The following is a 14000-nucleotide window of genomic DNA, read 5'->3' on the forward strand; positions in this document are numbered from 1 at the left end:
TTTTATATCTGAAATATACATACTATGAATCGAATTTGTATCGAATCAGAATTTCAATATTCACTTTCTAGACAAATATGCAAATGCCTAAAGTTCCGAGCCTTGGTTATTAGTAAATAGTAATCTTACCGGTTTTTTAAAATTATGTCAACGTTAAGGCAGTATTTAAACGGAGCTGCTAAAAGGAAACGAAAAATAGAAAAAGAAAATGAAAATAAAAAAATCGCTGGATTTTCCGCTCAGGGCCCCATAAATTAATTGTATCCAGGGCCCCAAGAATCCTAGTTGCGGCATTGTAGGTACACATAGGTATATATGTATGATTTAACTGGGCGATACCCGCTGCCCAATGCTTACGCCCGGAATTTAATATACGTATACCTAATAGCTAAAATTATACCCATATAATAATAATATAGACAATAATTATGTGAATACATGGACATAAAACGTCAATCTTTGGCTGGAACGTTCCAAAAATAACAATATATAAACTTAGAAAAATAATAATAAAGCCAACCAGTAACCACTGAATAGTGGCCACGGCTATATAGTATAAGTGTATCTTAAATCATGTTAGTGAATACTGAGAATAGCAACAAACAGTGGCGTAACTATAAATTTGGGTCCCCGGGGCAGTATCAAGCGTTGGACCCCATACATTTATATTACAAAATTAAAAAAAAAAAAAGAATAAAAGTCATAACTTATTATAAATAAAGTTTATTTACGTCATATGTACAAAACTGTCAAAATTACAAAGTAGCTATTCAACATTTTTTTTTCTAGCTTTCATCTCAGAAAATGTTTTTATCAGTTCTTTAATGTCCATTTGTTCTGCTTCGTTGGCTTCTATGGCTAAGACTGCTAAATCGCGGAAGCGTTCTTCTTTATGGGTGCTTCTTAAGTAACTTTTATTAATTTTAACTTTGAGAATGATCGTTTGACATTGGCTGATGTCAGGGGTGGATTGGCAATTATTTTCGGCCCAGGAAATATGAAACAAACCAGCCAATGAACCGTAAATTAAACTATTTTACCCCTCCCTCCATAAAAAAAAATTTCAAAATTTGTTTAGTTTCACCCCTAAATTAGTAAAATTTACAATAACTTTACAATAATTATAGCTATAATAGTTTTGGGTAAGTCACATGATTAATCAGTTCCAACTTGAACTTGAATTTTGATCTTAATGCATCTTTAAATATATATTTATTTTTTTAATGATTTTTATTTATTTTATAAAATAAAACTTTTTTTTTGTAATTATATAATAATATAAAGCGGCCCAAACAAGGATCGGCCCATCGGGAAGATTCCCGATTTCCCGATAGGCCAACCTGCCCCTGGCTGATGTTACTGGCAATGTTAAAAATAATATTAAAGCAGTTGCTACTTCTGGAACACTTGAAGTTAGTAATGGTTATTTTATTAAGAACTTTAAAAATTATTTTATTGAGTTTAACTTGGCTAACTCTTCTTTTATAGTAGTCATTAAAACTAGCATAACTAATTGTAGGGAGAGTTCAGCAAATAAATCGTTACTAAATTTTAATTGTAACTTCTGTGTAGATTCCATGATATCTTTTTCTAGAAGAGAAATTAATACACTAGGGTTCAAAAAATTAAATAAATTACACTCTTTATTCATTCCTACAAAACTGTTATGAAGCTGACAATAAACGACATCCAAAACTTTATAGAACACGTTAACTTTGAATGAATGTTCATTATTTTCAAACCTAAAATCTCGAGCAAATTCGTCAAAATAGTTTTTTGTCATTTTTCTCCTTTTATTAGAAAATTCTGGGTTGACATTCCACTTACTAGCAATATTTAGAGCATTAGCTTTTGCGTTTTCATATTCATTTTTAAATATTTTTAAATTATTTTTAGCATTTTTTAAATTGTCTGTAGCCTTTAAAAGATCCACGTTTTTTGACAGCAGGAATTTTGATACCAAATTAAGTTGAGACAGAATTTCAGTCAAAATTATACATATGAAATATGTTTTCAATTAATATAATATGATAGGTATATTTTGGCTGTTAGTTGTGCTTTTTTCTGTTTCCATAATAGTACCTGTTTCGTCAATTTTAAAATAAAATTCAAATGTTTGTATATAATTTTTGAATAATACAAATTGTATTTACGGGAGTCGAGGGCCCTTCCGGGGTCATCCAAGTCCAGGGCCCCGGGGCATTGCCGTGCCTTGCCATCCCGTAGTTACGCCACTGGCAACAAAGTAACAGTTCAATCACTTATTAATTATTGGTAAATACGTACGGTTAAATAAAATAAATAAACTGATTTATATGGAATAGTCTTAGAAACGTTAAGAATGTTGAAAGTTTGGTTTTTGAACATTTTACTAAACTATTTATTTATTATTTTATTTGTATTGAACTATTTTTAAGAACATACTATTCATATTATATAGTAAAACAACGTTTTAATTTTTTTTTTTTAATATTTAATTTATAATTTATTCAATACCACTTAAATAAAAATAATGATTTTAATATTGTTGTGTACATATTTATTTTTAAGGAACTTAAATCAAAGTGTTAATTTGGTTTATTATTTAGGTTTATGGTTATTTTATAGCTTTGTGTAAGAAATGGGTAGACAACCTGGCTATTGTTATAGATAGGTATATATGAGATTCATTTCTATTGGTATTTAAATAAGTGGGCCTTAATTATATCCAGTTTCCCGGTAGGGAAAATGGACCCAGTACGCGCCTGAGTGTAGCATCTGCAAATTATGTTACCCAGGGTACAACTTAATATTAGCGCCCCTAAAAGCTACTAATAAGTAATTCGTCCTAAATAAGTTAATATGTGGATTATTGTAGGCAATTTAGCAATTTGAAGATTTAATAAGTTAAATTAATATTCACACTGTATAAAGACATTCATACAAGACAATTCATAGCGTATATTACAAATAATATAAACTAATAATTGTCATGCTTTTTTTGAAGCAAACTCGTTTCTCATATCTCAATGGATGCGACTAAGAGATCATTTAATATTACCTATCTTATGGAAAATATGATTTAATTAGTTTCTGTATACTGAAATTGTGTTCATAAGATTCCGGTGTTATGGCTTAAGTAAGAAAAATTTGATAAGCTATATATATGTTGGAGCGTAACACGATTGCGCACTTTCTACCTTTTTACCTGAAAAAACACAACACCATTGCGCACTTTTTACCTTTTTATATATTATATAGCAAACAACAACACGATTGCACACAAAATTATATGTGTATATATAACTATGTATATTGTATAATAATTTATGTAAAACATAAAATAATGTATGCATGTATAATTATTAATTGGTTAAAAATTGTTTTTTTTCTTCTAAATTACATTACATATATTATCTTAAAATTAATTATCATAAAAAATTATGTAATTTAGAAAAAAAAACAATTGTTGACAGTCCTAAGCCTGTAATAATTGGGAAGGAAAATTGTGAATTAATATATAATAATTATTATATAATACATATAAAATATTACATTATTTTAGGTTGTACATAAATTATTATACAATATACATAGTTATATATACACATATCATTTTGTGCGCAATCGTGTTGTTGTTTGCTATATAATATATAAAAAAGTAAAAAGTGCGTAATGGTGTTGTGTTTTTTTCAGGTAAAAAGCTAGAAAGTGCGCTATTGTGTTGCACTGATATGTTGGGATAAGCATTTTGAAATCCACTTTTTTTTTTTTGTTTTAAATGCATGACTATTTTAATAATTACAATCCATATAGTATGTATATTAAGTAATAAGACCACTTTTAAGAATAAAATTCAAAATGTCATGCGAATGAGCATCTATTAATTTATTATATTTATTTATTTATAAAATCTTTTATATGTCCATGGGTTTATCTGTTATAACGTTATGAATCACTTTCTAAGATATGGGCCAACATTGTCTGCAAAAGACCAATGTTACCCCAATTGACGGTATTTTACTCGATATTGTGTTTGTGTTGTCCCGCTTTCACCTTATAATTTATAGTAACCCTAGTATAAACGAAACATTTTTAAACATTTTTAACTTGATAGATCATTTTTAAATCAACTGCGAAAAGTTAAGTTAAAAAAAAATAAACTTTTTAACTAGGTAGTTGATGTCCACCTTTGGTTATTATTATAATTAGAGATATTTATATTATATTATTATTGTTATCTATCATAGTGGATGTATCAAATATTCGCATAACTGATAACGGTGATAACATAGCTGAGTATACCTAAAACGTAGTGAAAAACGATTTATTGTATCTTTCCAATTAAATATTTATGTTTCCATTTTTATAATCTTATGGTTTTTTAAGTTAATTCTGAAGTTATGTATTTGTTGGAAAAATTACAAATGTAAATTTACTTTCGTAAAATATTAATTATTATTAAAAATAAGACCCTATTATTGAAAGGTAAAAAAAAAAAAACCGTTCACTTACTACAACATTTAACTAAAATAAATTTCTTTATTTATAAATTTTTAGAGTAATTTTACCATTAAAATATTGACTTTTTATTTTTACCGTGCGTTTTAGAATGTTTTTTTATCCCCGAAAAGTGCAACATAATACATGGATTTCGTGTATTTGGAAACGTTATTATTGCCACAATAAAAATAAAATGTCCAAAATAAGAAATATTGGTATTTTAGCACATATAGACGCAGGTGAATATTCTAATTTTTCTTTTGTTTAATATTAGACATGTCTATTGATTTATATTATTAAATGTATGTTGACATATTTAATCAATATATTAATGGTTTAACCTTTAGTCAAATTGCCAATTATGTAAATAATATTAATTTATATCGATGTAGCATTATGTAGCATGATTATCGTTTATATATTTAATGTTCAACTGTTAATTTTTATTCATTACAAAGTGTACATTTATTGTATTGAAGAAACAGTTATGAACAATTGTAATCTGTTTTAGGTAAAACAACAACTACTGAAAGAATGTTATTTTACTCCGGTTTAATACATAGTATGGGTGAAGTGCATGATGGCAATACAGTTACTGATTATATGGAGCAAGAAAGAAATAGAGGTGCAATCATATTTTATAAATAAATATAATATACAAATACTTAACTAACATGATATATACAGGTATTACTATAACATCTGCTGCTGTAACCATACCTTGGAAAAAACATAATATTAATTTGATTGATACTCCAGGACACATAGATTTTACAATGCAAGTGGAACAGACTCTAAATGTTCTTGATGGTGCAGTTATAGTGTTAGATTCTTCAGCTGGTAGTAATAATTAAACTTTAGTTGACAAATAAATTAAATATAACATATTTTTGTAATGTATAAGGAGTTGAAGCTCAGACGTTAACTGTATGGCGTCAAGCTGATAGATATCAAATACCTCGTATTGTTTATGCTAACAAAATGGACCGATCTGATGCTTCATTGCCACTATGTGTAAATTTACTCAAGTCAAAATTTAATATTACGCCATTACAATTACAAATACCAGTAAGAGGTAAACATTTTGTCTTAGATTTTATAAATTACATTATTACAATGTAACAACTCACAAATTTAAAGAAATTTAAAAATCTTCAATAATGTAAAAATAATTTATAAGAAAATTATAAAAAATTAAAATTATTTAAAACTAAATAATATTTAAATTTTTAAATTTTTAGACAAATTTTTAATTATAATTATATATTTATTTTTAAAAAATATACCTTTCAATTAGAAAAAACTCATCGGGTAAACTTTAATATTTTAATGAAACATGTCCCTATGAAAGTATACATTTATTTAAAACAAAAAATAATTTTCAGCTGTGATTATTTATTTGTAGTATTTGAATCATAATTTAATAAATCTTGATAAATAATTATAAATAATTGCCTATTAAAATAAATTGAGTTGTTTTAAAGTATATATTTATTTTTAAAAACTTCTGTTAATCTTCTGTAATTATTATATCAAAATTTAAATTTAAATAATATTTAATTTTAATAATTATTAATTATTCATATTGCTTGTAAATATAATTGACTTTTTTTTTTTTTTAGAAAGCAGTGGCCGACTGATAGGCTTAATAGATGTAATAAAAAAGAATATATTAACTTGGCATGGAGAATATGGTCAAAAAGTATCATACACTCCTATAGAAGAAAATACCAAGCAATGGGAGTCTTTGTGTAAAGTTAGAGAGTCACTTATTGGAGATTTAGCTGATATGGATGAATCGATTGCCGATATTGTATTAAATTCTGATGGTATTGATAATTTTGATAGTGATATTTTATTATCAGCTATTAGACGTGTTTGTATTACTCATGTATGTTTTATTCAATGTTTTTACTCTGGTCTTTTGAATATTTGTATTTTATTGAATTTATTGTTTTAGAAAGGTGTTCCATTATTCTGTGGTAGTTCGTACAAGAATATTGGTGTGCAATCTATTATGGATGGTGTTATAAATTATCTTCCATCCCCAAACGATCGATCAACTTTAGATCCATTTAAATTTTTCGGTACATCTATGTCTGCTAGAGCTTTTAAAGTTGTTCATGAAAAACAAAAAGGACCTATTACATTTTTAAGAGTGTATTCAGGTACCTTACAAAAGGTAAAATAATATATTTTCATAATTCTTCATGAAAACTTCATAATTATAAAAGCCAGATAAATAATAATGGAGCTATTTATTAATTTATTTTAAATAACTTCATTTTTACTGTGGAAAATATTTTAACCTATAATTATTTTTTTATTTTAATTTATTTTATGAAATTTATAAAATTAAAATAGTAAGCCAACAGTTGAACTATCTCTTGATTTGTATGATTCTTGTGAATAAATTTATATATATATCTAAAACTTGGTATATAAAGATAGGTAGTTATTAATAACATTAAAAATATTGATTTTTAACAATGCCAAGAATTTTTATTCTTTTAATTTAATTTAATTTAAAATATAATTTGTAATAATTTAAAGTATTTATTCATTGCTAAATTATTTGAATTAATTCTTGAAGTTCCTATCCGTTTTGGATGTTGGAAGCATATTAAATATTGCTTCTTTTTCTAACAATGGATGAAATAGTTCAATTGTTGTTGTACTTAACCAGTTCTGGAGATTTTTTCAACCAAGATTTTCTTCGTTTACTAACACTCCTTTCCTTCTATTTTTCCTTGACGTATAAATTGTAGCAATTCATATCTTTGGTTATTCTTATATATTAGTTATTTTGGTTATTATTTATATATTGAATGAATTAATGTTAATCATTATTTTCAGGGTCAAAAAGTATACAATGCCTCTCAGTGTAAGTCTGAAAATATTAATCGTGTTATGATGGTTTATGCAGATGATTATAAAGAAGTTGGCGATGTACCATTGGGAAATATCGTAGCTGTTACTGGATTAAAAGTATGTTTAATGATATTTAAATTTCATAGTTAAACTAATATTTTCGCTAATTAATTGTTTAAGTCAATGAAATGTACATATTATTTATCCTTTTCATAAACTGCAATAATAGATAAAAATATTTTAATATAAATAATGTTATGGTCTATGAAATCAGCTTAGCTAAATTATTGTAATTTAATCAATTTATGTTATATTCTGTATTTTAGAGTACTGTTTGTGGAGATTTACTTTCTAGTAGTAATAATGCTGTTAAAAATGCATTATCTAAATTGTCAAAATCAAAAGGAATGACACAAGAAGAATCAATTGAAGTACTTGGAGTTGAGTTGCTTATTCCAGATCCTGTATTTTTTTGTTCTATTGAACCACCTTCTCAGGTAATTTATTTATCCTACTCATTTATTTAAGCATGAATAGTTTTATATATCTACTTTATCTTTAAAATTATATAATTTAAAATAATGAACTTATTTTATTCTTAGGTATTTTTCATATACATATATTCTTATAATTAATTAATATAAAAACTTTTTTTTCATTAGTCTTATCAATTAGCTTTGGATAATGCATTAAGTCAGTTACATAGAGAAGATCCAAGTTTAAGAGTTCAGTATGATGAAGAAACCGGTCAAACAATTTTAGCTGGTAAAATTTAAAAAATAATTTTATATTAAAATTGTTTGAATAGATATAATCTATTTTCAGCTTAGGTATGGGTGAATTACACTTAGAAGTTATCGGTGAACGAATTAAGACTGAATTTAAAATTGATGTTGATCTAAGTCGTCCGCAAATTTCCTATAAAGAAGGATTATTGTCTGAAGCAAAAGAAAGTCATAGACTCGATTTAAAAATTGGTATATTCTTATACTTTTATTAATTAACATATATTATTGACATAATATAATACTAGGATTAGTAAAAAATGTTTGCTATTTTAAGTTGATACTTTTATAAATAAACATTAACTAGATATTGTTTGAACATAGTATTAAGTAAATTATTATGCTTAGGTACTAAATGAAATCCTATTTAAAATAAATTGTTTTATTTATCCATCTATGAACTAACTTTCTTTTGATATTGGTTACATTTATTGAAAAGTAATTCATATATAATATTATGTTATATAATCTTTCTAGTCATTTTACATTTTAACACTTAGTTCTAAATTTAAATGCAATTTAAATCACTGTAGCCAAATGAATATTAGTAGTAACAAAGACTACTCAATGTTGTTAACCTTAGAAATTATATTTAAGAAAGCAAAAGAGTAAATTATTGATTCATTGAATCAGATGTGTTAAAATTAAATAAGTTTGTTAAAACCATCATATATTTCTGTTCAAGAATCATCTTTTATCAAAATAATTATAGCAATATTTGCAACCTCTAATGTATAAAATAAGATATTTCATTTTTTCTTATATTTTTTGGTACATAATTAATTTTTTCGTCAATAGACATTTTTAAATTGTATAGTTATAAAAATTATTAGTGGATCTTAATTTATATGTTGAAAATATACCATAACTGCCATTTCAGTTTGGTTTTAATCAAGATATCAGACATTTAAAATTATTAGAAATTTTTCTATTTCATTGCGATGAATCAATTACATTTTAAAATGATAAAATAATAAAATTTGAAGAATATTATACTAAAATGTTATAGAAAACATGGAGATGTTGGTTTTAATTTTACATTTAAAATAATCATTAGTAAATTTTAATACATATATGAAGTTTATTTATGACTGTTAATATTTCTAATGTTTTTTTTTTTTTTAGGGTCAACTACACATAGTGTTTATGTAGTGATGTCAATATTTAAAGATAAGTCAAATAAAAAACTACTGTCTTTGGATACCAGTCCTGATAATGCATCCAATACTGCATCTATACATTTAAATAAATTAAATATAATAACATCAAGTGCTAAAGCTGCTTTAGCGCACGGCCCCAAATTTGGATGCCCTGTTAGTATTAAAATATTAAAATATAACATGTTTTTGTAGAAGTTAATCAGTGAAAAATATTAGAAACATTTTTTGATTAGAAATAGTGACTAGCTAAGAATAATACTTTTAATATACTAATTTCAGCTAAAACATGATCAAAGTAAAATTTTGTAAAAATTATAAGAACAAGTAATTTTTAATTTTATTTAAAATTTTAAGATTCACATAATTAAATTCATATGTTTGGAGTAATAAAATTAATATTCTATCCAATTGCTAGCATCTGAATTGTATGTATACAGGTGTAGTTAAAATAAGAAACAATAACATTACTTATTGGTATTTTCTTTAATTATGTTATTTATATAACTGATTTTTTTTCTGAAGCTATTTTTTAAATGTTGATATTGTTATTACATCTTTTAGTATTCTTATTTTTCTGACCACTCTGGCTTAAATTTTTGATTTTTGCATTTTTTTAATCTATTATTATGGAAATGTTCATGTAAAATTAATAGATGATGCACATAGAAAAAATTTTGATCAAGTAACTTATTATTGTACATACTACATTTCCATATAGACATTTTGTTATGATTTTAACCAGAGTTCTTTCTACAAAAATATATTCTATACTTATGATTATACTTATGATTTAAAATAATTCGTTTAAATAAAAATTAATTTTTATATTTGAAAAAAGGTCATTTATTTATTTATTTTTTGATTCAAGGTAATCAATGTTCGATTTATACTTCATTGGTTAGAAATTGGAAAAGGAACGTCAGATACCGTTTTGAGTTCAGCTGTGAATCAATGTGTTCTAAAAGTATGCTTTATTTTTAACTTTAACTCAATATTTTTATATTTTAACTATTGTGTTAACTATTTAAAAAAGTTACTAAAATCTGGAAAAACAAATTTACTTGAACCTATCATGAGCGTTGAAGTTGTAACAGATAATAATAATTCTTCCATGGTACTTTCTGATTTTGGAAGAAGGAGAGGATGTATAAAAGATATTACAATTAGATCAAATAATAGGGTAATAAATAAATAATTTATTAATTCATATTCTCATTTTCTATTATTTATGATTTCTTATATTTTTTTTTTAGGTTATAAATGCACTAGTGCCTTTAGCTGATTTATTGGGCTATTCAAAAGATCTTAGAACATTTACTTCGGGTACCGCTTCATTTTCAATGGAATTTCATTCTTATCAAGAGGTGTCTGTTAAAGATGAAGGAGAAGCAATAAAAAATATTACTGGTTTCTATCCATTTTAATAGCGTAATTTGATTAAATAAAATTGTTTTTGTTATAGTGACTAACTATTTTTTTTATAAGTCATTCCATAAAAAATAATATCAGTTACATAAAGTATATATATATATATCCAATGATTTTTGAATCAAGTCGATAAAATAAACTTATACAAAAATTTACTAGAATAGCTACTGAATTCTGCTTTTCATGCATTTAATAATAAAAATGATTATACACACCTATAAAACACTAAAATAAGTAGACAGTTGATGTCGATATTCAAGTCGGCATAGTAAAAATATTTAGACCACAATTTAACAAATACTATTAAAAATTTGTTTAAATACTTGGACAACACAACCAAATTCTTTAAAACTTAATATTTTAATGACAATAGAAATTAATTGCAGTTTTCCAGTAGTTATACTTTTATTTATTTTTTTTATTAACTACAAACAAAAACTTCTGAAGAATCTTTTTTATACATTTTTAAGTCTAATATGTTTCCGGCATGGTGGGATGTCGTACGTCCCACCTCAAAAACCTCATTTCTGTCATGGTGGGATCAGCCAATATTTTTCATAAAAATTCGTAGATGCCTGCTAACTTGCATGGGTCTGTTCTAAATTATAATTGTATTGGTAATTATTGTAATAAAAATAAATTATTTACATTAGAATGAAATTGTATTTAATAAATATAAAACGAGACACGAAACCTGGTCCGTTAAAAAATTTAAAATCTTTAAATCTAATACGGTCCGGGCCGCCTTTTTTCAGAATGTTAAGAACTTGTACAACAATTCAATTTCAGTGATAAAACATTCATTAGGGCTGAGCCCGTTTTTAAAAAAAATATCTTTAAGGCTTTAGGCCCGTTCCATAGCCGAACGTTCATACGCGACTTTTTTCGACTTACATTTAAATTCATACGCACCGATCGCATAAATCTTGACGTGCCTTCGTCAGTTCGAAATAGAGGGGCTAACTTCACGTACATCCTTATTCGTCAGCGGAAAATCCGGACTGGGTCGTGCCTAACATTTTTGGCCCGTGCAGACCTCTAATAAGTACGTCGGTAAATAATATGTGGATAATTATATCGGTCGTCCCAAATATTATTTGCATTACTATTAAATATGATCGGCGCCAATGCGTCGGCATGCTTTTTACCTGCTGTTAAATGTTCATGATATTAAATATTTATATTCCAACCTAATCAGACGACGAAGATGACAGAAGGGAATGATAAAAATGACTTAAATCATGAAGACAGTTGGGTCATTGGGAACAACTCAGAGAATAACACCAATGTCTCGTGCATTGGTAATTCCAAATTAGCCGAACAGCGATCATATGCCGTGGATAACTGTAGTCTTGGTACCGGAATTGTGGTGCAGGAGCTCCATAGTATTACAATTCCCATAATTTTGAACTATATTTAAAATGTGATTTGATAATTCAATGAATTTTTTTTTTTTTTTGTGGAGGAGGTTCATAACCACTCACAAGAAACTAGTAATATATAGGTATCTCTTTCTGCCTGTTTTTTTTTTTTAGTTCAGTAATAAACTGCCAGATCGTTGGATGATTCATACTAAGTTGAGCTTGAAGTCGCCGAGAAGCTTCTGCTATGTTTTTTGTTTTCTATTTAAACAAAATCAATTTAAGTAAATCAGCTGTTTTTAAGTATTAGAAAAATTAGTATTAACACTTATACTTAAATGGAATATTAATTCCTATATGCAAGGTACCAGGGGTGTAATTACGGGAAGGTATTGGGGATAGATCCCCCCATGAGCTGTATTAATATATTGTCTTAAACCTACAAATAGCTCAAATACAAACTTATAAATTATTACGAAACTAAAAAAGAAACTAGGTTATAAATATTTATCCATAAACGACTATGTTTTCTTTAATACACCAAATTGTCAAAATGTTCTTTTAACCAACATTAAAAATAGTAATGAGGATCCTCAGGTTAAAACTTTAAAAAGATTGTATGCTACACGATGGGTGCAGCATTATGATGTGGTAAAGATTTCATTGAACTAATTGCATTCGTAATTGAATCATAGGAACAGAAAATATTCCTAATTGGAATGATTCCACTGCAACGTAAGCTAATATACTATTAAAAACTATTGATTCAGAATTTCTTGTATTCTTACAAGTCATACTAGTAAATAGTAATTAATAAATATAATTAATTTTATTTTATAATAAAATATTTTTCCAATTGGTTTTTTCTTTTTGATTACCATTGTGTAAGTTGCTACAAAAAGAAAAAATTGATTTAAGAGAAGCAGTAAGCCTTACTGAAGATATTATCATTGTATTAAAAATATAAGACTAAATTGTGATACTGAATTTCATAAGCATTGCTCCCACAAGTTTGCCATACAAATTTATTTTGATCCCCCCCCCACCCACAATGAAACATTCTCAATTACGCCACTGCAAGGTACGTACAATACATGCAAAGTATTATATTAATATTTAATTTAAAATTATACAAAATATATTTATTAATTTAATATTACTCTAGATATACAACTCTATGACCAACACGTCTAGCCAAACGTGTTACATTTGTGGGTGTAAACCAACAAATTTCAATGATATCGATACTGTAAAGAAAATACCCAAACAAATAACCAATTATCAATTGGGATTATCAACTCTACATGCAGTGGCGCACATAGGGAGGGTCAGGGGTGTCGACTGACACCCCTCAGATAATTGGTGAATGTCCAGTTCTGTGTGAACTTGTATGAATATTTGTTTAATTTAATACTAACCAATTTTTTAGCTATCCAAATCAACATACTAATTATGTTTACCCTAGAACTAAAGCGTCACATGAGAATTAGTAGTAGGGCCCATTCCCAAAAATTATGCTATACAATCTTATAAATTAATACCCATAAAACTGAAAAATAACTAATATTAGGTTTATTTAAAAAAATGTTGTTATTAGTATCTTTGTTTGTAAGAAAAAACCAAAAACACTTAAAAATAAGAGTTATATTATGCCTAAACTCAGATTTTACTGGGGTTGGTGGGTGGGTAACCTAACCTTGAATATATATTTTCGACGCCCTTGTCAAATATCTACTGTGAGCCACTGTCTACATGCATGGATTCGATTTTTTAAATATTTTTTCCATTTAAAATATGGCAGATAGTCAATATTGAAATATTTAATATTAAAATATAATATTAATATATATATATTAATATTATATATAATATTTAATTGTAATATTAAATTATATTATATGTAAATACAGTAG

The 14000-nt window shown here is 26.1% G+C and overlaps 1 protein-coding gene across 2 annotated transcripts; it reads left to right on the forward strand.

Annotated features, from left to right (window-relative positions):
* Nucleotides 1-4289: 4289 nt before the first annotated feature.
* LOC112687032 (ribosome-releasing factor 2, mitochondrial) lies at nt 4290-10767 on the forward strand. Of its 2 annotated transcripts, XM_025559555.1 has the most exons (15): nt 4290-4467; nt 4591-4721; nt 4994-5107; nt 5170-5325; nt 5387-5557; nt 6105-6373; nt 6443-6664; nt 7339-7470; nt 7680-7850; nt 8016-8118; nt 8184-8330; nt 9264-9451; nt 10167-10262; nt 10332-10478; nt 10552-10767. In XM_025559555.1, exons 2-15 carry the CDS (start codon nt 4592-4594, stop codon nt 10720-10722), a joined length of 2217 nt encoding a protein of 738 aa, XP_025415340.1. In that variant the 5' UTR covers nt 4290-4467; nt 4591; the 3' UTR covers nt 10723-10767. The 2 variants fall into 2 exon arrangements, with proteins under 2 accessions (XP_025415340.1, XP_025415341.1); XM_025559556.1 differs by lacking the exon at nt 4290-4467 and having other exon boundaries at nt 4592-4721; nt 5170-5322; nt 10552-10722.
* Nucleotides 10768-14000: the final 3233 nt, after the last annotated feature.

Source organism: Sipha flava, unplaced genomic scaffold (assembly GCF_003268045.1).
Source record: "Sipha flava isolate LNK unplaced genomic scaffold, YSA_version1 32_pilon_pilon, whole genome shotgun sequence".
Taxonomy (NCBI): domain Eukaryota; kingdom Metazoa; phylum Arthropoda; class Insecta; order Hemiptera; family Aphididae; genus Sipha; species Sipha flava.

Excerpts from the sequence above, each read along its gene's own strand:
- LOC112687032 (XM_025559555.1), top strand. The coding sequence starts at position 4,592 with ATGTTTTTTTATCCCCGAAAAGTGCAACATAATACATGGATTTCGTGT. Across the intron at positions 5,108-5,169 it reads GGAGCAAGAAAGAAATAGAG|GTATTACTATAACATCTGCT; the intron begins GTGCAATCATAT and ends TGATATATACAG. Across the intron at positions 7,851-8,015 it reads CTATTGAACCACCTTCTCAG|TCTTATCAATTAGCTTTGGA; the intron begins GTAATTTATTTA and ends TTTTTTCATTAG.